The sequence below is a fragment of the Harmonia axyridis genome, chromosome 4 (genome assembly GCF_914767665.1).
Source record: "Harmonia axyridis chromosome 4, icHarAxyr1.1, whole genome shotgun sequence".
In the NCBI taxonomy this organism is placed as follows: Eukaryota; Metazoa; Arthropoda; class Insecta; order Coleoptera; family Coccinellidae; genus Harmonia; species Harmonia axyridis.
The window spans coordinates 12,069,503-12,097,287 of NC_059504.1; the positions used below are offsets into that span (position 1 = coordinate 12,069,503).

Sequence of the window (27,785 nt, forward strand, 5' to 3'; positions counted from 1 at the left end):
CGTATGAGGAACTGTTCTTTTACAACAAAATAAAATATCACAAAATTCTCCTATATTTCAATACATTATCCACAGGGTGTTCCCTAATTGAAGGTACAAATGAAAATTACTGATTCCTTGGATCATTTCATGAAAGAAAAGTCCTATGAACACGGACCAGCAAACGCTTTGTTTTCAAGATACAGGGTGTTGAAGATTTTTTTCGAGTTTTGATTCCATAGGACCCTTCCTTTATAAGAAATGTAACTCTAATTTGGCAGAGATATTCCAATTCGAAATTCTCAACATGTGATATTCTAATTTTCAATGCAAATCTACTGGGTGATAACTGATATTTTTTCTGGAATAGTGGTCACTTCTTTCTCCAGAATTTTTTTTTGGAGGACCACTGGTAGAAAAAAGTAAGAAGAATCTTTCATCTAGTACGAAACATTTTGGTCTCTGATAGGTTTGTCGTATGTGCTACCGATTTCGAGAAAAAAATTTAAAAATAATTCTGTAGTAATTCTCAAGAGAATCCAAATTGAAAAGATCCACTCAGTAAGCTGTGATGAATAAATTAATTATAAGTTTAAGTACTTTTTCACCCCATATGTAACGAAGATTAATAAAGATTTGATAAACTCGTATAATCATCATAAAAAACTAGAACACCCATGTTATAGGGACTTTTTTTCTTAAAATAATTCAAAGAATCTCTCATTTTCCTTTATACCTCCAATTAAAAGACATGAGAGATTTTTTTGTCACAGATTGAACAAGGAATTTGAAAATGAATTTTAGTTTGAAATATCTCAGTGGCGTAACATTTTTTTTTTCGAAAAATTGATAGAAATAAAAAAAGGCAGTTTTTGAAAAAAATTGCATTTTCCGAGACAAGTCGTATAGCAAACTGTAATTATTTTTCATGCAGAATCACTCCCTGTAGTTTGTCTTACTAACACACTGTTGATCTCGCTTAGATATCTGCTCTTATAGCTTCAGCTGACTCAACGCCCAAAGCTATTATTGATTTTATTCATTTCCCTCTATTACCAAGAGTTACATTTCCGGGCATATCTTGCAGAAACAATTGACGTTGACGTTATACACATTGAGATTACAGTAAAAAAATCATAATATTGGATAATGAAGCAAGAGTCACTGATCTAAGATTATTCATACTCTAATATTAGAGAATTACCTGCTCATTTAGCTACACGTAATTCAAATAATTATTTTGTGTCCATTTAATTTTCTTAATTCCTTCTTCTATCAGGTATTTTTTTTTCAATTGAAACAAAGAATTATATAAGTTTTGCAACAAGAAAACGAATAATAAATTATTAATATACAGGTTGTTCACAAATATATTTAGTACTGGCCACTAGGTACACATTTTTTTAGTAGTTGTATTCAACACCTTATAGTCCATAATAAAATTTGTTTGGAAAATTCAAAACAAATCAAGCAGCACATTTCTTAATTACATACTTGAAGACATCTTTGTTTTGCATCAGTTCCTTTAATATTAAACAGAACATATAACCAGTTGATTTACAAGACAACCTTAGTGTTTGCCAAATTTTGTTACAATATGGCATAAGTGTAATACATTCAATTAAAATTTAAACGGTAAAAATTTATCTAATACAATCACAAATTAACATTGTTCAGCTTGTTGAACACGGGCTTGTTAGTTATCATTGGGTAGATCTCTGAGCAACAGCTATTCAAATATTCAGTTAATAAAATTATGATCACATTGAGTGAAAAAAAATTAATTGAAGGAGCCTCGATACCACTGACACTTTTAGGAATTTGCTTTCAAGAATGAAGACACTTTTACAGACCACAAACCACACACTATAGAAAAAAGATCTCATAATTTAAATTTTCCTATGCTGCTGTGTTGGGTTAAAATTTTTCGAGTAGCCTGTTGTCAAGGTAAAATGCAAGAAAGAAATTAATAGGTAGTTGTGGTAGTAGCTTGATGATAATTCTTCAGTAGCGTTGATTTTTTGAAATTCGAAACTGCTTCACCCATTCTTTTTTGCACAATTTATTGATCTGTAGAGTGGAATTTCTATGAATGCAAATAATAAATAAATTCGTACATTAGAAAGATTATTTCATTCATTTTAAACTATGAAAAGCTCGGTCACAATAAGATTAAAAATTTAAATTCCATAGTTGCCAATATTAAGAGCTTCAAAAAGTTTTCTTCTTCAAATTTCGGTAAATTCCACTCTATGATCTTCAATACAGAAATGTATAAATAGCGGAATTTTAAATACTTTAATTTTTCCAGGCAATGGCAAGGAATCTAAAAAGGAGAAGGAATCGGTTTCTCCAACAATACATGAAAATGCAAATGGTAAGTGCAATTTCAATTTTTTTTTATATTTCCATTACGTTCAAAGTATAGGTCGCGGTTTAAACAACTTGTAAAAGTAATTGTTTGATAGTTAATTATAATTATCGAACATTTAATTTTACAGGTTGTTACAATCTAATAAGATTATATCTTTATGTTATCATTGATAAGTATTTAGATGAATTGTGTTTAATTGAGGGTTTTCCAATAGGAATTATACAATTTTAAATGATTAGAATGGCAATACTGTGTATTATTTTTTGACAATTCTTATGTGTTTGGGTTCAGTAGTTCATTCTATTTAACCATGGAATGATAAACGCTTCAACAAAGTTTGAAATTGTTAAATTGTTTCATCGAATTCAGTGCTAATTTATGTATACTGAGAAGAACTTAAGAAGAATTCATGAACGCTTAAGTGAATAATGTCGTCCTTAAATTCTCCTCAAATTTCTCCCAAATTTTTATAAAACAATTCAAAAATTTCTAAGCGTTGTTAAAGGGTGTATAACTTTTCATAATTTACATTTTCAATTGTGTCTATAAATTATTACTATCGGAAACACTTTTTTCTATATATTTTTCTTATATTCAGAGATGATAATAGTTTTTAAATTATTTATCTTGATAAGAGATGCAAGACATATAAGTTTTTTTCTGTGAATTTTAGTCTAACAAATCGTAGTACAACTAGTAATAGTTGATATATCTTGTGATTTAAAACTGGATAATAAATCGATAGTGTAAAATTCGCAAATATACGCACAAAATGAAATCTACCTAATTTCAAGTAAAATTCTAAATTTCTCCACAAATTCTTGATGAATTCCATTCCAAGCTGAAACATTTCTATCTCTATTAATAAAGTAGTCGTTTTGGCAGGTTTTCAAATCGTGCGATGGGTATTTCCCATTAATGTTTTATCAGGTTCATCCCATTTTGATCAGGTTTATCGATGACTGTTACCTACTATCTATCGGCTGTGCACTTTACCAAATATGTAAAATAAGATTGTGGATACAAGGTTATAGCCATCGTGCTGCATCATTGAATTTCCAAATATAGATTAGCTTTTCACGTACGTGGATTTTAAAAGGAAAACTTATTTACCATTCGAAATAGACTTGTGTTTCATTATAGTTTTGATCTTGAAATTTTTACTCAGAATTAACAATAAATTAGCAGACCAAAGTATCTTCATTTCAATCAGAATATTGGGTATTTCTTCTACAATATTTTTTTTTAATTTTTATGGTTTCAACTATGGGATCAGCTTGAAATGGTTATTTCGAATAAACGTTCAACATCTCAACAGTACAGGTTTTGTGATAACAGAAATATTGAGTAATTTGTTTTCGATATTCTTCTTGATGTTTTTATGGATTTTAGGGGTACCTATCAACATAAAAGTTCGCACGTAGCTTCAAATTGTCATTTCACATCCTAATGCAAATTTTTATCTCGATTGAACCTATAGTTTCGAAATTAATATGAACACAGAATTTCGAATATCCACGAAACTCCTAATTGGATTTTGCTCTAGGTTCTTCGATTCCAAAGTTACCGTCTATAAGAACGGATAGAATCGAATTTGTGAGCGTATTCATCATCAGCAAATCGAATTTTATCATTTTAGACCATTCCCGGCTCAAAAATCTGAAATACAGACATTGTGACGAAATTATAGAGCAATGATTGTCATTTGAGAAGCCTGAAATATGGAAGTAGAGATATATCCAACAAAATTGAAGTTCAAGGCTTCGAGATCTTATCAATTCAAATTATGATCTGACAATTGTAGTCTAATGATCTAAATTATTCTGTTTAATATAGACTTTTCATTTTAATTGATATTGTGATCAAGAAAAATCTCACTCAATTAGATCGAGCTTCATCAAATTCATCCTCTAAGCAGGTGCAATCATTATTAGTGAATATCGATAATATGAGGTTGATCATTAATAGAGATCTTCGTCACATGAATGCAGGCAAAAATTCAAATCCTAGCCATATTTCCGAGTTGAACAGGCTGAACTTGTTTTCCTGGTTTCCTAAAAAATGTATAGCCTTTCATTTCAACCTGGTGGTCTCAGGTCGACGTTACATCATATTATACTTTCATTTATTGTCCAGGTGTTCGTCTGTTTATCGAAAAGTCTGATATCAGCTTTTAACCCTCGGTTGACCCTTTGATTTTTGCACATGTTTTTTTGAAAAAATCCATGTTTATGTTCATAGTTCAGATGATTCGAGATTCAGTAAACAAGAATCCCAAGAATCATTTATGCAAGTTTAAGGACAAAAAATGTTATTGCAACATAATTTCTTTTGCTTCATATAAAGAAGACAGATGCAGATTAAGTTTAGAGAAAATGTAGAATGTTTAGGCGATTGCTAGAATTGTTAAATATTCATACGTATGGTCCATTTATTTCAACAATGGCATGACAGCAGCGATCGAAATAAAATGTGATTGCAAGACTGTCAAAACTATCCTTGAAATTAACTTTTTTGGATACTGGGAGATTATTCTTTCAAATCCTTTTAAAATCAACATTTATATAAATGCTGATAAAATAAGGGTCTAGCTGATGAAAATCGAATCAAAAACAATCAAAACAATTTTTCTTAAGATTGAACTAGATACGCTCAATCAGAATAAGCAAATCGGCATCTCTGATTCGCTGTCATGACATTGCTAAAAAAAAATATACTATACCTAGTGTTCAAGCACCGAACGCCAAATTCAATGCATTTTATACACCTTCTCATTAAGGAATGGATCATGAACCGAATGAAGTTAGTCATCTTAAGATTATTCATAGTATTTTAAATGCTAAAAATAGTTCGTACTAATCTGGCTCTTGCCACTTCGATAGATATACATACAGGGTAAGCCACGGTAGCTCTCAGATTCAAAAAAAATAAAAATGAAAGGTATTTAAGAAAAAATTTACTTGTCGATGAGTTCATATACCTAATGTTATTTGTAATTCTATTCTAATTTAAATAACAATTTCATGCAAAAATTCATGTTGATGCGTAACAAGAACCATAGAAATTCAAGGAAATCATCAACTAGTTGATCGCTCGATCGAAATTTTTTGAAACTCACAGTTTGTGTTTGCCACAATGGAAAAGTCATCTTTTGACTGTTCGTTGATACATAACTTTATTATTATGCCATCATTGTAAGTTATTTTATCTAGATAAAGAGTTCCTATGATACAATCCCCTTTAAATTTGTCATGAAATTTTGAGATATTATTTTACAAATGAAAACCAAATTGATACTTGAAATTTATATGGTTTTGGTGACGAAATAAACATGAAATTTTGTATAAAGCTTGAAATTGTTATTACTCACAGAATTTCGAATCAGACAAATTAGTTTTCACTGAAATATTAAGTTTTTTGACATTATGCTCGAATTTTCTAAGTCAGAACCGTTATCTCAATCTCTACACGATCTTATTTGTTATCACTGAGAGATATTGAGATTTTTTTCTAAATTCTTCTTAAATTTTCTCATAGTTACATGATTAACATGGAATTTTGCATGGAGTTTCAAACTATTATTCTACATCTAAATGTAAAATTTTATTCTCATCAAATTCCCATTTTCGAAACGTGGTCGACATTCGATATCCGAACCTACCCAGAAATTTTTTTATTTCTAGGTCCTTTTGTTCGAGATTTATCGTATTTACGGCTGGCCAAACAGAGTAAATTTGGGGGCAAAAAGTGCGCTTAAACTGTTCCAAAGATGCGTTGTTCTCTCTAAATTGTCATGTTTCAACAATTTAAACCTGTAATAATAGGCCTCTCAAAAAATTTGGTTCACACATCGCCGAGCGTCAAATCGAAGCAAAAACAGATTAATACATTAAAAAAAATGCCGTTAACGAAGCGCATAATGTGTCCCTTGTTATTATGGCTGTCCTCCAAACTGTCGAGAACCCAACGACTGTTTCTTCCGTTACAGACCCGACCAAATTCGAAATGTTATACGGTAACATATGCTCGAAAAAATCGACTCCGCAGGCATGTGTGTCCTATGGAAAATATTTATTTTTAGACGGTGAGTGAATTATATCGAGTTCGTTAATTGAACGGATTACGATCTTAGCAAATACGAATGCTTCCAAAAGAAGCAGTATACACTGTGTGTCCATTAAGTATGGTAAAATTCATTTTTAGCTAAACAGACCATTGTAAGAAATGATCCTGAAACACGTCGATTTTTTATTTTAATTTACCGTATTTTAAAATAATGATTGAATATACAGGGTGAATTACTTTAGAGTAATAAAGTCACCGTAATTTTTTTTAAATAGAACACTCCCATTTTGTCTCAATTTTCCGATTACTCTAGCTGAGGCGATTCCAAAAATTTATCACATGTTGATTCCAATTGGTACAGGGTGGACAAAAATATAATAGTTTTGCGTGTGCTCATAAAGTAACGCGTAACATTATTTATTAGTTAAATTAACAATATCATCAAAAATACTTATTGTCTAGCGGCAATAAACAAATAATGACATTTCACAAAAAACTACACGACTATGGTTTTTTAAATGATATGAAATAATTTCTTTCATATTCTGTCTGCTAGACCACAAGTACCTAACATGTTTGCAAACAGCTCAATTTTATTAATCTAAAAATGTAACAAACTACAGGGTGTTACATTAAAACCAATTGCCGCTAGACAGTAAGTATTTTTGATATTATTGTTAATTTAACTAATAAAGATGTTAATGTTACGCGTTACTCCATGCGCACACACAAAACTATTGTACTTTTGTCCACCCTGTACCAATTGGAATCAACATGTGATGCATTTTTGGAATCAGCTCAGCTAGAGTAATCGGAAAATTGAGACAAAATGCGGGTGTTCCATTTAAGAAAAATGACGGTGAGGTCATTATTCGAAAAAAATTCACTCTGTATATTAGATTATTATTTCAAAATATGGTAAATTAAAATAAAAAATCGACGTGTTTCAGGATTATTTCTTGAAATGGTCTGTTCAGCTAAAAATGAATTTGTTCCATACTTTACGGACACAGTGCATGTTTGCTTTTTAAATTAATCGATGGAATTTGTCAAATTGAAGAAATTAAGGGAAATTTCGAGTCAGTACTCCACAATACGTTATTTTAGGTCTGATTAACACTATTATCTCCCAAAAAAGTGAAATTTACGCTAGCGCAACGTACTGTTTTGAATATTACAGGCCAATTGAAAAGTCCCCGGTCTACCATAGTAAAACACATTTTTTTCGATTTTATTATTCAACATAATTGCCTTCGAGGGCGATACAGAGATTATAGCGGTGTTCCAACTTTTCGATACCATTTTTGTAGTACGATTTGTCTTTTGCTTCAAAATAGGTCTCAGTTTCGGCGATTACTTCTTCATTAGCGCTAAATTTCTTTCCAGCGAGCATTCTTTTGAGGTCTGAGAACAGGAAAAAGTCGCTGGGGGCCAGATCTAGCATTATGGTGGAAGCAGAAGCAATTCGAAGCCCAATTCATGCAATTTTGCCATTTTTTTCATTGATTTGTGACACGGCGCATTGTCTTGATGAAACAGCACCTTTTTTTTCTTCAAATGGGGCTGTTTTTCAACGATTTCATCCTTCAAACGATCCAATAACGCTAAATAATAATCGCTGTTGATGATCTGGCCCTTTTGGAGGTAATCAATGAATATTATACCTTGCGCATCCCAGAATACTGATGCCATAACCATGCCAGCTGACTGTTGTGTTTTCCTCGCTCTGGATTCGGTTCATCCTGTGCAGTCCACTCAGCTGACTGTCGATTGGACTCCAGAGTGAAATGATGGAGCCATGTTTCATCCATTGCCACATATCGACGCAAAAATTCAGGGTTATTGCACTCAAACAGCTTCAAACACTGCTCAGAATCATTAACATGTTGTTGCTTCTGATCGATTGTGAGCTCGCGTGGCACCCATTTTGCACACAGCTTTCTCATGTACGAATATTCGTGAATGACGTGATGTACACGTTCAGATGATATCTTCACAATGGATCAAACCGGCTGATCATCAACAACGTCGTATTTTTGCTATGATTTTTATCGAAAAATCATCTTCAGTGTTAAGGCCCATTTTCACCTCAGAGGTTACGTAAGCAGAATTGTCGCATTTGGGACTCAGACAATCCAAGAATGATTGTTGAAAAGCCTCTCCATCTTCAACGTGTCACTTTTTTGTGCGATTTTTGAGCTGGTGATGTGATTGGATTCCGCTACGTAGCTACAATCGCAATTTTACTGGAAAAGTTGTCTGACGACGTATTTTTCGAAGAGGTTATCATAATTGGCCATCGAGATCTTATGATTTAAGACCTTTAGACTTTTTTCTTTAGGCCTCGTGAAAGATAAGGTCTATTTCAATGCTCCACAATCGATTCAAGACCTTGAAGATGGAATTCGTGAGAATATCAAAGATATTCAGATAATATGGAATATTTCCCTCCTAAAAATTCTATGTATATGGAAAACAATTATCGAAAATTACAGCGAATATTTCCCTCCTTTCAAAAATTCTATGTATATGGAGAACAATTATCGAAAATTACAGCGAATATTTCCCTCCTGTCAAAAATTCTATGTATCTGGAGAACAATTATCGAAAATTACAGCGATAATTGCATTGTAGGAAGCGAAATAGCACTGCGATAATTGTTCTGTTCATAGATGCATAGTTTCTATGCATCTTACACAGTTCGAATCTATGGCAATTCCATTCTACATCAGTTTGACGAGTGATGTAACAGTTTATTCGGGAAATATTCCCCCGAATTACACTCGTGCATCAAAATGACCGGATAATTTCGCATTCCAGCGTGTTTTCTTTGAAAAACTGCATTCGGTCATTTTCATTTTTGGAGAATAATGACAATGTTTTTATGACAACACGCTGTCATGCAAAATTATCGGTAATTTTGATGCACTTGTGCAATTACTTATGAAAATTTCATGAAAATGATATTAATATGTATGTTGTTGCAACCGTATCCGTGGCAACCATTTGAATAATATGGTTTTCCATCATTAATGGAAATGAAATGCAATGGAATGAACATCCATTGATGGTCGGAAATGCATTAAGCGAGCGTAAAAATGATTATTGATCCGAAATTCCTTTAAAATCGGCATGATGCCTGCGTTTCATCCTAATGACGTGTACGCCACTGACATTGCTACCAAATGAATCATGTCGTGGTGGACGCCATGTTATACATATCCCAGGTTTTAAATAAAAGCATGGTCGCGTAGGTATCATTGAAGGAAAGTATGTCATGTCGAATTGCTTAAACACCTGGTTTCGTTTTACAATCAAGTTAAACATTCGGAAAAATGGCGGACTGTTGACTTTGTGCTACATTTGCGATTTTTATCGATTTATTTGCTACCGAATAAAATTGAAATATAGAGTTATTCGACGATATACATATATCTCATAGTCATAACTTTAGGAAGTGATAGTTATAATTAAAATAAGAAGTTTTTTCGAGTAACTTTTTTCTCTATCTTAAATACCTTCTGAAATACAAGCTGTTTAATTTTATTTTTCATTTATTTTTATAAATTGTGAATGAGTTTGAATGATAAAAGTTTGAATTTTGGAGCATATTGTATTCAAAGGATTTCCAATATTTTCATGTTTTGTTGAGTTCCTACAATCGCCCAGTGACGTAGTTTTCGAGGGTACCGTGTTTTCAATCGCCCCTAACCACGACGTTAATGTGGATTGGGTCGATTTAGAGCTATTTCCTGATTTTCCCGTCGATTCTTCACAAAAAAGGTACTTTTCTTAAAAGCCTCTAGAAATGTTGCTTTCGAGGTATACAACAAGAAATAAACCACAGTATGAAATCTGCAAATATTTTTTAATGCTAGAATGCGATAGTGATCATAAAATAATTCTAAAATATGTATTAAGGAAAAGTCCCCAGTCTGATGCACAGAAGGCGGTGCTAGTATTAAATCCATATGATTTTTAGTTAGTACCAACCTTCAAACGATACGTGTCAAAATTTGACATCAGCCCGAACAGTTTTATTAGATATTGCGTTGTGAGTATAGATACTTTTGTTATTTGAAAAAAGATGGAAAAAAAGAAAATCATGTGCAGATAACATTTTGCTTTTTGGAGGGAAAAATATAGTTGAAGCAATATCTTGGCTTGATGGAGAGTTTCCGGGATCTGCACCAGAAAAATCAGCCATCATTGATTGGTATGCTGAATTTAAACGTGGTGAAATGAGCACCGAAGACGGCGAACGCAGTGGACGCCCAAAAGAGGCTGACACCGACGAAAAAATCAAAAAAGTTCACAAAATAATTTTGAATGACCGTGAAGCGAAGTTGATCGAGATAGCAGACATTGTGGGGAATTCTTCTGAACGTGTACATCGTATCATTCACGAATATTTGTACATGAGAAAGCTATGTGCAAAATGGGTTCCGCGTGAGCTCACAATCGATCAAAAGCAACAACGTTTTAATGATTCTGAGCAGTATTTGAAGCTGTTTAAGTGCAATAAACCTGAATTTTTGCGTCGATATGTGACAATGGATGAAACATGGCTTCATCTTTTCACTCCAGAGTCCAATCCACAGTCAGCGAGGAAGAACACAACAGTCAGCTGTTGTGGCAAGGTTATGGCATCAGTATTCTGAGATGCGTAAGGTATAATATTCATTGATTACCTCCAGAAGAGCCAGACCATCAACAGTGATCATTATATACCGTTATTCGATCGTTTAAAGGATGAAATCTTTAAAAATCGGCCCAATTTGAAGAAAAAAAAGGTGTTGTTTCATCAAGACGATGCGCCGTGTCACAAATCAATGGAAAAAATAGCAAAATTGCATGAATTGGGCTTCGAATTGCTTCTGAATCCACCGTATTCGCCAGTCTGGCCCCCAGCGACTTTTTCCTGTTCTCAGACCTCAAACGAATGCTCGCTGGAAAGAAATTTAGAGCCAATGAAGAAGTAAACGCCGAAACTGCGGCCTATTTCGAAGCGAAAGACAAATCGTACTACAAAAATGGTATCGAAGAGTTGGAAGATCGCTATAATCGTTGTATCGCCCTCGAAGGCAACTATGTTGAATAATAAAATCGAATTTTGCTAAAAAAGTGTGTTTTACTTTGGTAGACCGGGGACTTTTCAATTGGCCTGTTATATTTATTACAAATTAATACCAACTATGATAAATGAAGTCTTTTTGGGGTCAATTTGCATACGTTTCGAGTAGTAGAAACACCATGTTGTGAAAATTGTTTGCTTCATGAAAATATGAGATATGCTCCTACATGAGGATATCACGAATAAAAAACTTCTTCATCCCATACAGAAGTCAAATGGAGTTTAATGCACCGTTCAAATATTCCTACGTAGTCGCTGTTCCATTAATTTACAACATTTCAATTAAAGATGAGATACATATATGTATGGTATTAGCTCTGAAGCATGAATTTTGTGTTCATTAGATGATTAGGTTATTTGCTTTCTACAAGAAAAATGGACGAAATTATCATTAGAGTATGAATATTAGACTTTTACGGTTTTAATTTAGTGCCTATTTCCAAAGAATCTGAAGTTGTTATAGAGAGTAAAAATCTCAATTTTCACAATTAACATTTATGGTGGTAATGGTATGGTAAGGATGAAGCTAACTCAAATTGAGAAATTTACAACGCATGGTGATATGATACTCAACCTAAAATAACTTATCTCAGAGCTTGAATATATGTAAAGACAGTGTCTTACCATTCAAGACGACAAATTTGTCTAGTGTATTAGTTAAATAAAAATAAGAGCACAGTATGTGGACGCCATATTATTTGATATTTTAAAGATAAGAATAGTAGGTAGTTTACTGCTTTCAAATCATTTAGAATAATGGCTTTCAGAATGGAAGGAAAATATGTAAATTGTAACTGGAAGGATGAGATTGTCGATTTGAAATGGTTTATCATTGACAAGACCTTTTGTATGACATTTTCATGTGAAATTCATACAAAAAATAAATGTTTTTCGGAAAGTTTTATCGTGCATATATTTATGTTCAATGAAAAATTCACATAATTCTTCATTCCCATTCCAAAAAAAATAATAATTTTGGACTTTTTAAAATGAATAGTGAAAACCTCGTATAAAACGATGGTCTTTACTGTCTCTAGCCTGAAATGAAGCGTACTTATTTTTGAACTGATCGCTGAAACGATATAGACCCCTATTAATCTATAGTTTTGAAAAAACGTTGAGGCCTTTCAGATTGAACCAATAAGAGCAAATTGGATAAAATTCAACATAATTATTGAGATATTGATTTTACAATTCATCTCAAAGGAAGAAATGTTCAACATAAGAAAACGAAATATTTATTTATAGGCAATTTATTTTCTATGTTTCACTCACGAGATGAATGATTTTAAATATACTGAGTGACAGAAAAAAATGATATATATGACATGATAAACAACTTTCGTATGAAATTAGCAGTGTTTTGCTCTTTCTGTGTGGCCAAAGTAGTTGGAAAGCGTATCTTCTTTCTGTAGATAATTTTATAAATATAATTCTAGATGAGGTCATTGTTACCAGTTCATGTTCTTTGAATTGCAATGCTAATTGCATTATTCAAAAAACAATAATAAATCATCGGAAATGATAAATAATACGTCAGTGACAAATATGGGATATTATGAGTAACCCATGGTTTTATAGTCTTTGAACCCGTTGAAAACACTTCTGAATAATATGGTGACTAGTATGAAGGTACGGAAGACCAAAAAAAATTAAAGAAAATATCTTTGAATAATGATGGTTAGTCGATGGAAAACGAAATTCGAAAACATTTCATGAAATAGATATTATGTCTGTAAAATGTCCCAGAAGTATGTAGTTCAAATATTGAAATCATAGCAAAGTTTTAGAAGTGAATACAATAATCGAATCGAAATGTGTAATATCTTAATAACGAAACTGTGAGGCATACAACTCTGCTTCCGCCGTTTTTTTCCAAAATTCCAGGTGTTATTGTGATAAACTGGTTATACATTTATGATTCAAAGTATTGTCCATCGCTGGCCACTACTTTCTCCCATCTTTCGGGCAGCGTACGAATCCCGCGTTGAAAGAACTGGTCATCTTTTGAAGCGATCCAAAATTTTACTCCTTCATAACACCGGAAATGCTGGTCAGCCAGGCCGTGTGCCATTGTTCGGAGCAAGTGATAGTCCCCAGGGAACAACATCTGGAGAATACGGCTGATGGCGTAGTACTTCCCATTTCAACGTTTCCAAATATGTCTTGACCACTTTCGAAACATGGGGTCGAGCATTGTCATATTGTAAAATCTAAGTTCCCTTTTGAATTTCAATGCACGGCCCAAACGCATTAATTGAGTTCGATAACGAAAGCCTGTGATTGTTTTAGTCGGTTTTAATAACTCATAATACACTACGCCGAGTTGGTCCCAAATACTGAACATGACTTTGGAACCACGAATATTCGGCATGGCCGGGATATCCCCATGATTTTCTGCACTTCGGATTATCATTTTTCGTCTCCAGTCACAATGCGATGCAGAAATCCCTTCACAAGCAAACAGACACGAGTCTTGATCAAGTAATGCCTCCAAATTAGAGCATTCGATGATCCTCAGCCGCAGATTTCTTCGTATTAAAACAGAAAATTAAAACCTCCCGCGAATGACAAGAATTTGGCTCGTTAGCTGACATGTTCAATCGAGAATAACTTTCTGATGAACAAAGAGACTAATATTTCGATGTTCACAAATACCTAAGCTTATTGTATGTCATCTATGATCTATTTATTTCGTCTACCACTCACCGCTAGAGCCATCTATTGCAAAACAGCGGATGCACACCTAATATTATTTTGAAATATATTATTTTCCAGTTTAATATATTACGTAAAAAAAAAGGAAAACCCACATATGTTTATCAGATTTTAATCTATATTTTTTTCATCACTAGACATCTTATCACGAACAAGTGATTTTCAGGTTGATTTGTTCAGTTTTTGACTGCAAGGTCATTAACTGATAAAAAAGCAATCAGTTGGCAAGAGCGTACAGTAATATTTGAACAGCAATCTGTATGTAGCCTGTTGCTGATGCTTTTTGGAATTTACAGAAATGTTCAGAAGTCGTAGAATTCCTCAAGTTTCCTGAAATAGTGACCTGATGATCTTTCTCCTATTGAATATAATTTTCATCACCTTCCAGAAAACTTAATGGCCATATTAAATTATGTCATTTCTATTGAAAAAGCCTTTGTAGTGTTTATCTTTTCTGACAACAATACACATTTGTGTAAGTAATATTTCCAGCTAACTTTCATTCCGATTTGTACCACATACAGCTAGTACGAAATATATCAATTGAAATTGAAATTCTCTCCATTTGCATATCTAAACGTATAACCTCAGCAAGCTGTCTTTATCACCTACTTCACATTCATTCCTATAAATTTTTTGAATTGTCAAAACCATTCTGATTTATTTTAAGACCAACTACCACCCACAAGGATAATTTATCACTAATGTAGAATTCTGTAGACCGTTACTCTGCACTGAAATCACATCGATAAATCCTGTAGGTTGTAGTAGATCGATTTCGAAAAATGTGCGCCTTGTCTAGCTTTAAAAAGATACATATGCTAGGGTGTAGTCGGTTGGTATGGGTATATATTGTTAGAAAAAATTAGGGGGAAGAACATCAGAAATTTCTGGGACCAAATCATATTTCTCGAGCTTTTAGGATTCGAACAAGTTTTGAAGTCTGGCTGTCTATATTTCATTATTGGTCAATTTTTTGTTTCCTGTGATGAACTTTTGTAGTTGATGAAGCTAGTCCATTTACTCACCTCTTTTCACAGTTTATAATTCGAAATGTGTAGGACCTAATAATTGAATATGTACCTTCAAACTTTTTTCGAAAACTGTAAGAGCTATTAGTATGAAAGACGGTACTAAACTGTATTGACCGTTACTAAATTCTAAACCTTAATGTTTGAATTCTGAAGGATGGAAATCGATAAATCGAATTCAATGAAAAACAGTTCTGAAAAATTGACGGCACGTGAAATTTGAAACACTTATTGCTATTATAATACAAAATACCATATTTCTCTCAGATAATCCATGAAAAATAGAAAATCTTTCCATCACCCTAAAATGTGAGTTTTCGAGAGGAGTATTTTTGTTACGATTCCAAAGCTTTAATATTGGAAATACTTAACGTCGAAAGATTATAGAGGGCTATAATCCCTTTTACAATGATGACTGAATAGCTTCGATAATAATGAACCAGGTGCTGTCTGAAATATGTTAGCCTAGGGTTGGATCAATGATTTACGACCAATTGAAAGCACTTACTGCTACTCGATTTACTGAATCTCATATAAAATTTCGCTGCAGTCTCGAAATTGCTATTTTTTTCATTGGTATGAAGAAAATAGGAAAGCACTGACTCAGAAACTTTGGAGCTTAATTGATACGCAATTGCCAATTGCATCCTTGGAGAACACATATATAACTATATGTAGTTCTCTCCAAGGGTACAAAAAGGGCATGAATAACGAGCCCTCAAAATCTCCTAAGCTATCTCATTTTTTCTCGATATTCTTCTTTACTTACACAAACTTTTGACGAAGCACATGAAGCAAAATCTGAAACTAATAACGAAAGTATTGGGAGTTTTTCTTCCAATTTTCTTCTTGAATTTTCTTTAGTTGTGAACGAAGCTTGAATCTTCACCCGAAATCTCATTTCCATGAGTATTGTAGTGATGGAAATATTGGGTAAATTTTTTCCGATATTCTTCTTTACTTTTCTCTGGTTCTGCTTATGCGATCAATATGAAATTCTTCAAGAGGCTTCAAATTGTCATCCTCATCGGCTTCATCCTAATACAAATTTTCATCTAGATCGAAGAGTCATATCGAATGTTTTTCAAATCTTTTAATGTGCTTCAAGTGAAATATTTTCATGTTATGGATAAAATCTTAGGTTATGAAGTAAGATTTTCCTTAGCCATTTGATTCATTATTTTCGTATACAAGGTATCCCAGAATTAGTGTCAATAATTCACCACCGTATTCAACAATAGAAAAATCGGGGAAACCCTTTGAAGTGACGACCTATTGTCCACCAATTCTGGATACCCTGTATAAGAAAATAATGAACCAAATGGCATAATATGAAAATATTTCGCTTGAAGCAGTCGGCATCTTCTACATCTTTCAACGGAACCCAAATTCTCTGCCAGTGGGTGTGGCCCGTTGCTTTGTCGTCCTTGGTCCTTCGCTCCTAAAAAATCAGCCCTTCACTGTAAATTATCTTCTATCCTATAACAGTATTATCTATCAGAAAGTTATAATTTACGCATAAGCAGCAAAAATGTCTATGGAATATTCAACTTCCCAACCCAGGTACTAATATTTCCCCAAATTTAATAAAAAGGGAATGAGATTCCGGTATTTCGGGACGTACTGCACATCAGAAAAAGCTTAAATTTTCACGAACCTACTAACTATCCGATCTGAACATCCATACCAATTTTCATTGTTTCCGGAATTGCAGAACGTGAGATATGAAAACACCGGGATTTTCACGTTTGTACATTCAGAAGAGCTGAAATTTTCACGAAACCACTTCCTTCCTGACCTAAATATCCATACCAATTTTAGTTAGTATAGGACAAGCAGACGTGAGATATGGAAGTACAGGGAATTTCACTTTTGCGCATGCTCAACGCGCACGCTTCATCTGGACAAGCTGAATTTCAAATGCGATCATGTACGACCCAAACTGGATGCTTTCACTAAATATCATCAATATCGGATAATAACTGGAGAAGTTATGGCTGTTACAAGAATGTGCCGACACACAGACTGAAATACATGAAACCAAATTTTTTGAGGATGGTCTGAATGCATTTTGCGAATAGATATTTTGAAATAGGAGATCAAAAATTGTTTTTATCCCAAAAGTGATCACAATGCTTTCACTGCCTTCAGTAGACTCGGAATCAAAATCTCAATAAAGGCCTGTTTGTTCAGCCTTTCCACATGCCGTGTCTATCGATTCGGCTGCAACAGTGGCGTAGCAAGAATTCAAGCTCCCTGGAGCGGAATAAATTTGGAAACCCCCTTTAAATTGCTCAATTTCAACACAACATTAACCTAAATCAAACACATAAAAACATTTTTTTTTTTCAGTGGAATAACTACATTTTTTCAACACCCTCTTTTTGTCATATATTTCCAAGCAAAAATTTAGTTTTTCATTTTAGATTCTTAATCGCTCTGTTATTTCCTAACAATGTCTAAACTTTCGAATTTTGACCCGGGAATGGCCTCAATCGATATGGTTCTATTCGCTGATGTCTTCAAATTCGATTCTGTCCGTCCGTATACACGATAACTTTCGAACGGAAGTACCTACCAAATTACAACTTTCAGGATAGGTTCAGTTGAATGGTTTATGAGCAAAATCTTACTAGGAATTCCGTAAATATGGCCCTTCGAAATTTTATTTTATGTTTATTTCCAAACTGACGATTTGATCGTGATGAAAATTTGCATTATTAGGTAGAAAGACAATTTGAACCATAAAAAACTCATAGAACCATAGAAATTTCAAGAATAATGTCGATAAAATAAAGGTTTTTTCAATAAGAGATTTCACTTTGATATTGAAAATAAACCAGTACATTCTAATTGGAATCAATAGATGTTAATTTCATTGTGAAGAGGAAATTATGCCATTAACGATAATAAACGATATCAGTCAAATGGCCGCCATGGCTATGATTGCAACACCATTTCCTTTTCATGGAATTTTCCATGACCAAATGGCACATTTGCGGCTGTATATCCTCGATAACTTCACTAATTCCATTTTTGAGGTCGTAAATTTGTGGAGCATTGGCATAGACCTCATCTTTTACCTGGCGCAGAAGAAACAAGTCTAAAGGTGTTAAATCAAAAGATCTGAGTGGCCAATTAAGCTCATCTCTTCGAGAAATAACACAGCCAGGAAACTTTTTTCGCAAAATTACAATTGTTTAGTTGCTTGTATGGCACGTAGCCCCTTCTTGTTGAAAATAATGCTAAATACGATGTAATTGTGGAATGCCTAATTCCCAAGATCGACGAAGGATGAACAAACCTGGTATTTCGTCGAAACTTTGGGCTACAGCAGTAATATCCTCAGTTTTTCTTGAAAGAAATGCAAGATTTCGATTCTTTCATCACTAGCTCAAATTTTTCCACCAGTTTCACTATTGCCGCCCGAGAAGATGATACTCGACGACCCAAAAGTGCTTCACTTTTTGGAGCTGTGACTCCACCATCTTTGTAGTGAATTTCAGCGATTTCAATGAGTTGTAGAAACGTGAATCTTCCATTTTTAGTAATGGTGTAGTTTTTACTTATCAAATGTCAAAAGATGACTGCTTTAAATTGACAGCTGGCCAGATGGCAGGCTCTTCAAGATGAAACATCTTATTGGAAACCCCTTTAAAATAACCCTTCAACAAGCGCCATAACAAAATTTCGTGTGGATAGCATTATCAGAACCATAGAAAATTCAAATAGAATATGAAAATAGAAAAACCCTCAGTAATAAACATAGATACACGGAGCATATGTCATTTTCATTTAGCAAATTTTGTCCCCAACATGAACTATCAAATTTCCGGGAAGTGCTCACTTCCCGGACTTCTCTGAGAAAGTAGCATTTCCCGGCCTAGTCTGGAAAGTACGTACTTCCCGGTCTAGGCCGGAAAAGAATCACGTCGTTTGTGTCATTGTGAATATTAAAATCTTAGTGGGTATATTTTTAATAAATGCAGTTGATCATTACCATAGCAACCGAAATAACGGCTGACAGTTCATATGAAATTAGTTGTCAAAAATTTGCATGTTTTTCGATCGCAATCGCAATAAAATATGGAAAGCAGCAGCGATAGTGTTATTCTACACGGTTGTCGAAAAAATATTGTACGCAACAGGCCCGAAAATGGTTTTTTTGGACTCACAGACTTCCAAATTCGTCCAAAAAATAGTAATTTACGTAACAAGTCCGGAAAATAGGGTTTTTTTGGACGAATAGACAAAAGCGTAAGCGAGTCCTGGAAGTCTGTGAGTCCAAAAAAACCATTTTCGGGCGTGTTGCGTACAATATTTTTTCGGCAACCATGTAAAAAAACACTATCGCTGCTGCTTTCCATATTTTATTGCGATTGCGATCAAAAAACTTGCAAATTTTTGACAACTAATTTCATATGAACTGTCAGCCGTTATCTCGGTTGCTATGGATTCTATGATTCTTTTCCGGCCTAGTCCGGGAAGTACGTACTTTCCGGACTAGGCCGGGAAATGCTACTTTCTCAGAGAAAAAGCGTCCGGGAAGAGAGCACTTCCCGGACAGTTGCCGAAAAATTACTATTTTCTCTATTTTTAAAGTTTTGCTCTCCCTGCCGCTACGCCACTGAGCTGCGGGGGAAGATGTACAGGACCCGATCGTTAATTTCTAGAATTAGCAACCCCCACCCTTCTGAACAGCTGACTGGTCGCGCCTCTCGGTTCCCGACTCTCCCTTTCTATATTGATCCAGGCTGGCAGCCTCCCTGCGTTCAAAGGCATCTTTCCGGGATAACTCGCTTGCCAGTCTGAAACGTTCCCTCTTTGCCTTGCAGAAAAATTCAGATAAGGCTACATACAACGCCGCTGCGGCGGTTCACTGACTCATTGATCTGTTGTCGACGTTGTTTTATCGCTGTTTCTTATTGTTTGGATACCAGTAGTTTTTATCTAAACTGTCTCCGGTTCTTATTTATCATGCTGATTCGAAGTAATACGGTTGGGTACTTGATAACTTTCCTTTTTGAGCGGTTTTGTTTGTTTATTGTTTCAGATAATGAACCTGAATGAGATTCTTTGAAATTTTTGGTTTTAAAATCGTTTAGCTTCCTGAAATGCTCTATATAGATTTTCTCTATTTCGGTATCGTAATGAGTCCATTACAGTACTAAAAACAGTGCTGTTATGAACCCATTAAAGCATTGTTTTCAGTTATATTTTTCGTTTTGTGGTTGTCTACACTGACTTCTCCAATACTATCAAATTTCAACACACATCAATTGTCAATATAATATAATTTGGATATAGCGAAATGATTTGCAATATTATTCCTCTAGTGGTGTTAAATCGATTTCGTCAGACATAATTCAAGAATTTAATGCGTAATTATAAATTATTTCAAAATTCGAAATGTACGATTTAAATTCAAATTCCGCAATGTGTCAATTTTCGTAACAGTCACACTAACTGCCAAGATACAATATAAAAGTCACTAGGATGTAGTATCTCAATTGTTCATTGGATTACGACAAAATTTCACAAAACTTGACTGAAATGGAGAAAATACCGTCTAATATTCGTTGCAGAAGGCAATTCCAACACTCATGCATTAGAAAACTTGCTCCTTCATCGCTCGTTTTCCAATTTCGCATTCGTGTTGGAACCCATTCTGCAACTTGTTTTAGAATATACTTTTGATATTCTATCGATTCATATTCTGTTACGAACAGTTGTAAAACACTTCACTCAATAAATCACTCAGGAGCGCCAGAGGGAAAATGAATGTGTTCCTAATGTTTGACTGATCCACGGAAAGCCACTTGGTGGTAATCCCGCTTAAACAGCTTCAAACAGCATTCGGAATCGACGATGCTTTTTTGCTTTGTTGTTGATGAAGCAGAATCTCAATAACACTCATCAAGATAAGGATTTGCTTCTAATTTTCAGTGATTTCCAAAAATTCAAAGCGTAAGATATGTTTTCTTGAAGTTGCTTTTATGGTGAAACTAAAGAGTGTTTTTTTAGAGCTATAGAACTTTAAATTGCGATGAAACAACGATGGATTATTCGATTGACATGAATTTTATTTATCCGCAAGATAATCCTGTGGCATTACATTTTAAATATGATTTCTGGCATATGACCCCCACGGCTGGCTCAGATGTAGTCCAATCTGGACGTCCAATTTTCGATGACTTTTTCCAACATTTGTGGCCGTATATCGGCAAAAACACGGCGAATGTTGTCTTCAAAATGGTCAAGGGTTTGTGGTTTATCCGCATAGACCAATAACTTTACACAGCCCCACAGAAAATAGTCTAGCGGTGTTAAATCACAAGATCTTGGAGGCCAATTCACAGGCCCAAAACGTGAAATTAGGCGGTCACCAAACGTGTCTTTCAATAAATCGATTGTGGCACGAGCTGTGTGACATGTTGCGCCGTCTTGTTGGAACCACAGCTCCTGGACATCATGGTTGTTCAATTCAGGAATGAGAAAGTTAGTAATCATGGCTCTATACCGATCACCATTGGCTGTAACGTTCTGGCCATCATCGTTTTTGAAGAAGTACGGACCAATGATTCCACCAGCCCATAAAGCGCACCAAACAGTCAGTTTTTCTGGATGTAACGGTGTTTCGACATACACTTGAGGATTAGCTTCACTCCAAATGCGGCAGTTTTGTTTGTTGACGTAGTACGCCATACGTATTCCGCACAGAACTATTATTTTCGAAATAAAATTGCACTATTTGCAAGCGTTGTTCAGGCGTGAGTTTATTCATGATGAATTGCCAAACCAAACCGAGAATAAATCACTTGATAGCTGTTAAATCGGTAGCCATCTTGAACAGTAATGCCAACTTAAAGTTATATACCTCGAAAAAAAAACACCCGATAGAAAAAAAATTCACAGTCTAGTGACGAATCTGGAAAACGTTTGATGGCGTCATTAAGGTATGACCTCAATTAGTTCATAACACAATCGTGTCACTACACATTTTTAATTACACATTTTTAATGTCGTGTTTCTGTGTAGACAATTTTCAGAAATATAAGTTATTCAATTTTTTTTATTGAATTGTTACCTTCAAAATCATTGGATAGTATTGTCGAACTAGAAGGATTAATGTAGTAAATCTCAGTTCCACGATAACGAATCTTCACAATGTTTTTTTTTTCTCTTGTCCAGTTACCAATTCTCCGTACTTTTAATTCTACTGAGAGAATACGAGTTTGAAAATTTTCATTTCGAATTGTTAAATCAATTCGATACTTCCAATTCCAACGTTCTCTTTTTTCTTCAGTTTTTATGTTGGTATGGCCGGATTCCGCGACCTAATCTTTCATTCTTTCCTCAGGCCATTCCTTCCTACTTCATTGTCTTTTATCGATGAATCGATACACTCTAAAACTCTCTCTCCTCGAACGGGAATTCTCTTTCATATCACGAAACAAGCCTTAGGCTGAAATCCTGCTGACCACACAGCTTTGCTTATCATCTAGCTTCCTCTTCCGTTTTCATTCTGATATCCACGACATCAGTGTTATCTTTCAAAAGTATTTCGCCAACTTAAAACGTTCTAGGGATTTTTGGTATTGGGCAACAGTGACAGAGGTGGTTTTGATAACAAGTATTCTTGGGAATTGGCGAATTGAAAAAATAACAATATCGTGGCTTTCATTGCATAAATGCAATAAGTTAAACGTTCTAGGGGGAAATAGGAATTGGATGAGGAAAGTCCTAAAATATTTAATTTCATGACACTATTTCCAACTTAAGTTGAAAAAATCTTATTATTCATTGATTTATGGTGTATCCTTCAAAGTATATCCTTTCAAAAATTAGACCGTCACGCCAATGAGTAAACCGAACATCAGCACTTATTTAAAAGGCATTTCCAAGATCTGAATTAAATTCTCCCCGTAACTTTTCTTTAATATCTCACTAGGGGACGTTGTGCTATCAGAAATGTCAAATAATCGATTTGCAAAAGATGAAGAGCATGTAATCATCATAAATTCAATTCCAATAGCCATCATTATGGTAACATTTCTGAACAAATTCACATAAAATTGAATTTCAGTTAAAATCTTATCCTTTTTTTAATTCTGATGGCTGTGGATGTCTAATTCGCAAAATTTCATAAAAAAATTCTATTTTCACTTTTTTTCTAATGCAGAACAACTTTTCTCTAATTCTGTGGTTATTCCGTTCATTCTTCCACATCTTGTAGAACAAAATCGTGCGAGAATATATCAGAAACGCACAGTTTTCATGGTTATATTTTATTATTCTATGTTGGTACTCCGAACTTTCCGCCACGGCTTTATCTGTCAATTCATCAATTTGGCTTAAAGAAATCAGTTCTGCCAACCAACATTTTTCAATGCAAAAATCACTGAAATAAATTTATGGAAATATTTCATTAATTTCAATGGAAATGCAATGAATTAGAGAAAATAATGTATAATACTCGTACAGAAGGCTCATTCTACCACTCGTTCATTCCAAAACTCGCCACTTCGTGGATCGTTTTTGAATTTTGAACTCGTGGAAGAATATCAATGCCTTCTGCACTTGTATTATAAATAACTATTCTCTAATTCTGTGGTTATTCCGTTCATTCTTCCACATCTTGTAGAACAAAATCGTGCGAGAATATATCAGAAACGCACAGTTTTCATGGTTATATTTTATTATTCTATGTTGGTACTCCGAACTTTCCGCCACGGCTTTATCTGTCAATTCATCAATTTGCCTTAAAGAAATCAGTTCTGCCAACCAACATTTTTCAATGCAAAAATCACTAAATTATATTTATGGAAATATTTCATTAATTTCAATGAAAATGCAATGAATTAGAGAAAATAATGTATAATACTCGTACAGAAGGCTTATTCTACCACTCGTTCATTCCAAAACTCGCCACTTCGTGGCTCGTTTTTGAATTTTGAACTCGTGGAAGAATATCAATGCCTTCTGCACTTGTATTATAAATAACTATTTTGAACCAATTATGATTCCATCCCGTTTTATGGTCGGTAGCAAACATGATGACTGTCAGTCTTTCAACCTCTATTCTGCAACTTGACATCGATTGTCAAAGTTCCATAACCTTCAAAAACTTACTTCTCCTGATGTCTACTGTCAGATATATTATAGTACCCGAGTCAGCCTTGTTGGTGATAAATTCAATGATTTCTGTAATTAATACGTAAACGACTTATCTCCTCTATTCTTTCAATTTTCAATTTTTGAGCGCTCGTCTCCTCAACGATCGTTCTCTCATTTTGTCGCAATATCTGTATTTTTCGAATTTTGATCAAGGTTCAATGGTTTGAAACGATAAAATTGATGATGTATCCTTATTCAAAATCGTTTCTGTCTGACCGTCCGTATACACGATGACTCACGAACGAAAAGAGCTAGAAACTCTTATATTTTTGAATACCTATTGTATCAATATAACATAGCTTCTGCCTTCTTTAGATTGAGTCATCTAATAAACGAGAAATCTCATGAAGGCTTTACAGTATTCATTACGTAATGTCATTCAATCCGACCTAACCAACTATAATAATATGCCATTTCGATTCTCGCAGTGTAAATTCTTAAACTTTTATGATTGGTAAACGCAATATAAATTGACTCTGGCAGGTATTAAAGTCATAAAATCCTGATTCGTACAGTCTTCAGCTGCTACAACGGTAATATTTATAAATAAAACCAAGATATCTTGAGAATAACCTTTAAAGATCACCAGAATCATCAATACAGGGTGGTTCATTAAGAATATTAATCGCTGAATTGTTGATTCTCGACCTCAAAATAATATGATGATTCTGTCCAACATATGCCTTATAAATTCTATAACAAAAATGTTACTCTTATTTTCATGTATCGGTACCGATTACCGAAGTATTTGCTTTCAATAAGTCGATGAATATTTATTTTATAAAAAATTTCACCTATTTTCTAGATGTGTAACAATAACAATTCAAAAAACGAAAATAAGAAATTTCACAGTATATCTTCAAAATTTACTTCAATACACTTTTGCTAAGATGTTAATATCAAATATCCATTGTCTTGTTTTGATTAACTAAACTCAACCAAGTGTAACTAGCGCCATGGGCGCCCGCAGGGGGGGACCAGGGAGGGCCATGGCCCCCCCCTGAGATTTTGATTGCCTCATTTTCAGCACAACACCCTCACTATAACCTTCTCAATCCAAAGGGCAAGGAAAAACGGAAAGTAATGGATTCACAACAATTTTCCGGTTTTCAATGACAATCATGGACGCCTTATCGTTTTTCAATAATTTTCATTTTGCCCCCCATGAAAAATTAGAATTCAAATCAGCAATCACCATGCCAAAAAATGTAAAACTGTCAATTTTCTACAGAAATTGTAAAAAATGAAAAATGATTGCGAAAATCAAAATCCATATTGAAACTTAAAACACGTTGGGCAGAATCATCATATATAATGAGGTCAAGAATCTACAATTCAGCGATTAAACATCCTTCATGAATCACTCTGTATACCTACTCCTTCCGCAATTGTTATAAACATCTCTCATCTTTGATTCCATACGTTCATTTAGCCTTCTCGATCGTTGTTACTTGTCGAATACATTATCTGAAATTATCGGATTCAAATTTCGAAGGACATTATCGAGAGAATGTTTATTGTAAAGCTCTTCACAGAGTTCGGTCTGAAAGTCCATCTATAACCATCATCATCCTGTTGCTATGCAGACCATTGTTCGAAGGGGAGGTTATGTTCATATCACCGACGTTCTAGTTGACATCCCCACACAAAGGGTGACTGCACAGTTTTGTGGAATGAATGAAAATGATTTCGTTGGCTTCAACACTCCTTAATTTATGCTAGGTCGTAAGTTTTACGATGACAACCATTTCCTTTCTAATTCCCTTTGAAAGGATAAAAGATACTGACAACATACAAGTTGCTCACATTAATTGTTTCCAAAGTTTTGGGGCTTAACATAACACGGCTCAAAGTTTTTGATTGGGTGAAAAAAATTGTTGGGAAACGATTGAAATTATTTTCTTGTAAAATTATACGCTTCCAAAAATGAGAAAAAAATAAACTTCTAATTTTTTTCCTCGGAATTACTAAAGTTTTGGAAGAACGACATTTTGTAAATATGTTTTTACAATGAAGAGGCTGCCTATATATTTTTTTCCATTTTGTTGGGATCTTTTGTGAACCCATTACCTACATTTTTTCACCATTACCTACCAAAAGTTCTCAATTTGAAAATGACAATTCCAAGGATTTTCTATCTCTTTCGTTGTGCCCCTAAAAGCAATAAAATACAACATTGTACACAAACACTGATCTAGATTGAACAATTCATACATTTCTAAACATTGTTGAAACGTGTGTCTTTTTATGACTAAATGGCATAACCTACATAACATAAATGACATTAGAAATGTCAAAAAATAATCACAGTGTTGCATTTTAACCATTTCAAATTGTATAATTCCTATTGGAAAACCCGTAATTTATCTAACACAATGACACCAATCATTGAACTTCTTTTTCCAAGATCTACATCAGATTCTTTGCTAGTGGCAAAGTAATTTGGAGCATACATTAGCATTATGCATTCACAATCACAAATGTCATTTGTGTAGAAAGTGCATCTAATTATATGCACCTTATAAAGACATAGAAACTAGAACACAAATATTCAAGACCATTGAGTTCTAATAAGATTTTCTTTTTCAGGTGAAGAGGGCCAAAAGAAGAAAGGATTCTTCAAGAACCTCTGGAAGAAATCCCGTCATTATTCACTAGAGCAGCAATAAATAGACCACCTTCGAAGATAGATTAATTTTTGTGTACATTTTATATAACAATTCTAACCTAATAGTACTAAAATTTGTATGTTAACACAGCACTTCACAGACTCTAATGAGATATGTAGATATTTTAATTACCCCATTCGTTATTTTGTAAACACGCAACCGATCTTACGTTGAATTTTCTATTGATATATCGTTTGTAAAATTGTACATTTTTATTTATGTCTCAATTTTCTATATGTGTGTTTATGATTCAATAAATTGTATTGGATAAAGTTCAGAATATTTCTGCCATAAATAATACCTGTTGATGATGCAACATACGACAAAGAAACACATTACAATTCAGTAAACAACCCAGTGTTCACAGTTCTATTTCAGAAAACAGAAAAAATATTTGTATACTTCAACAAAAGTTTTCCATTCAAATAAGATAAGGAAAAAATTCATTTTCATGTATTTTTTTCAAATGTCAAGGGACTTCAATTCGAATAACTTATTTCGAAACTAATTTAGTAATCTTTCCAAAAATAAATTGTCTACGCCTCTGGTAATATGCCTCACCAAACACAAAATCATTCTCCGTTGATATCATATGGTAAGTATGACGTCATTCTTTGTTAATTCATGATGATAATTAT

General features: G+C 33.9%; 1 protein-coding gene across 4 annotated transcripts in view; it reads left to right on the plus strand.

Moving 5' to 3' along the window:
* The window catches only part of LOC123677412, a 350,465-nt gene extending 323,046 nt beyond the window's left edge, over nt 1-27,419 (plus strand). For all 4 annotated transcript variants that reach the window (XM_045613910.1, XM_045613911.1, XM_045613913.1 and 1 more), the window contains 2 exons: nt 2,291-2,356; nt 27,068-27,419. In XM_045613910.1, coding sequence (XP_045469866.1) covers nt 2,291-2,356; nt 27,068-27,147 — 146 coding nt within the window. In that variant the 3' untranslated portion in view covers nt 27,148-27,419. The remainder of the gene's footprint in view (nt 1-2,290; nt 2,357-27,067) is intronic.
* The last annotated feature ends 366 nt before the right edge of the window (nt 27,420-27,785 follow it).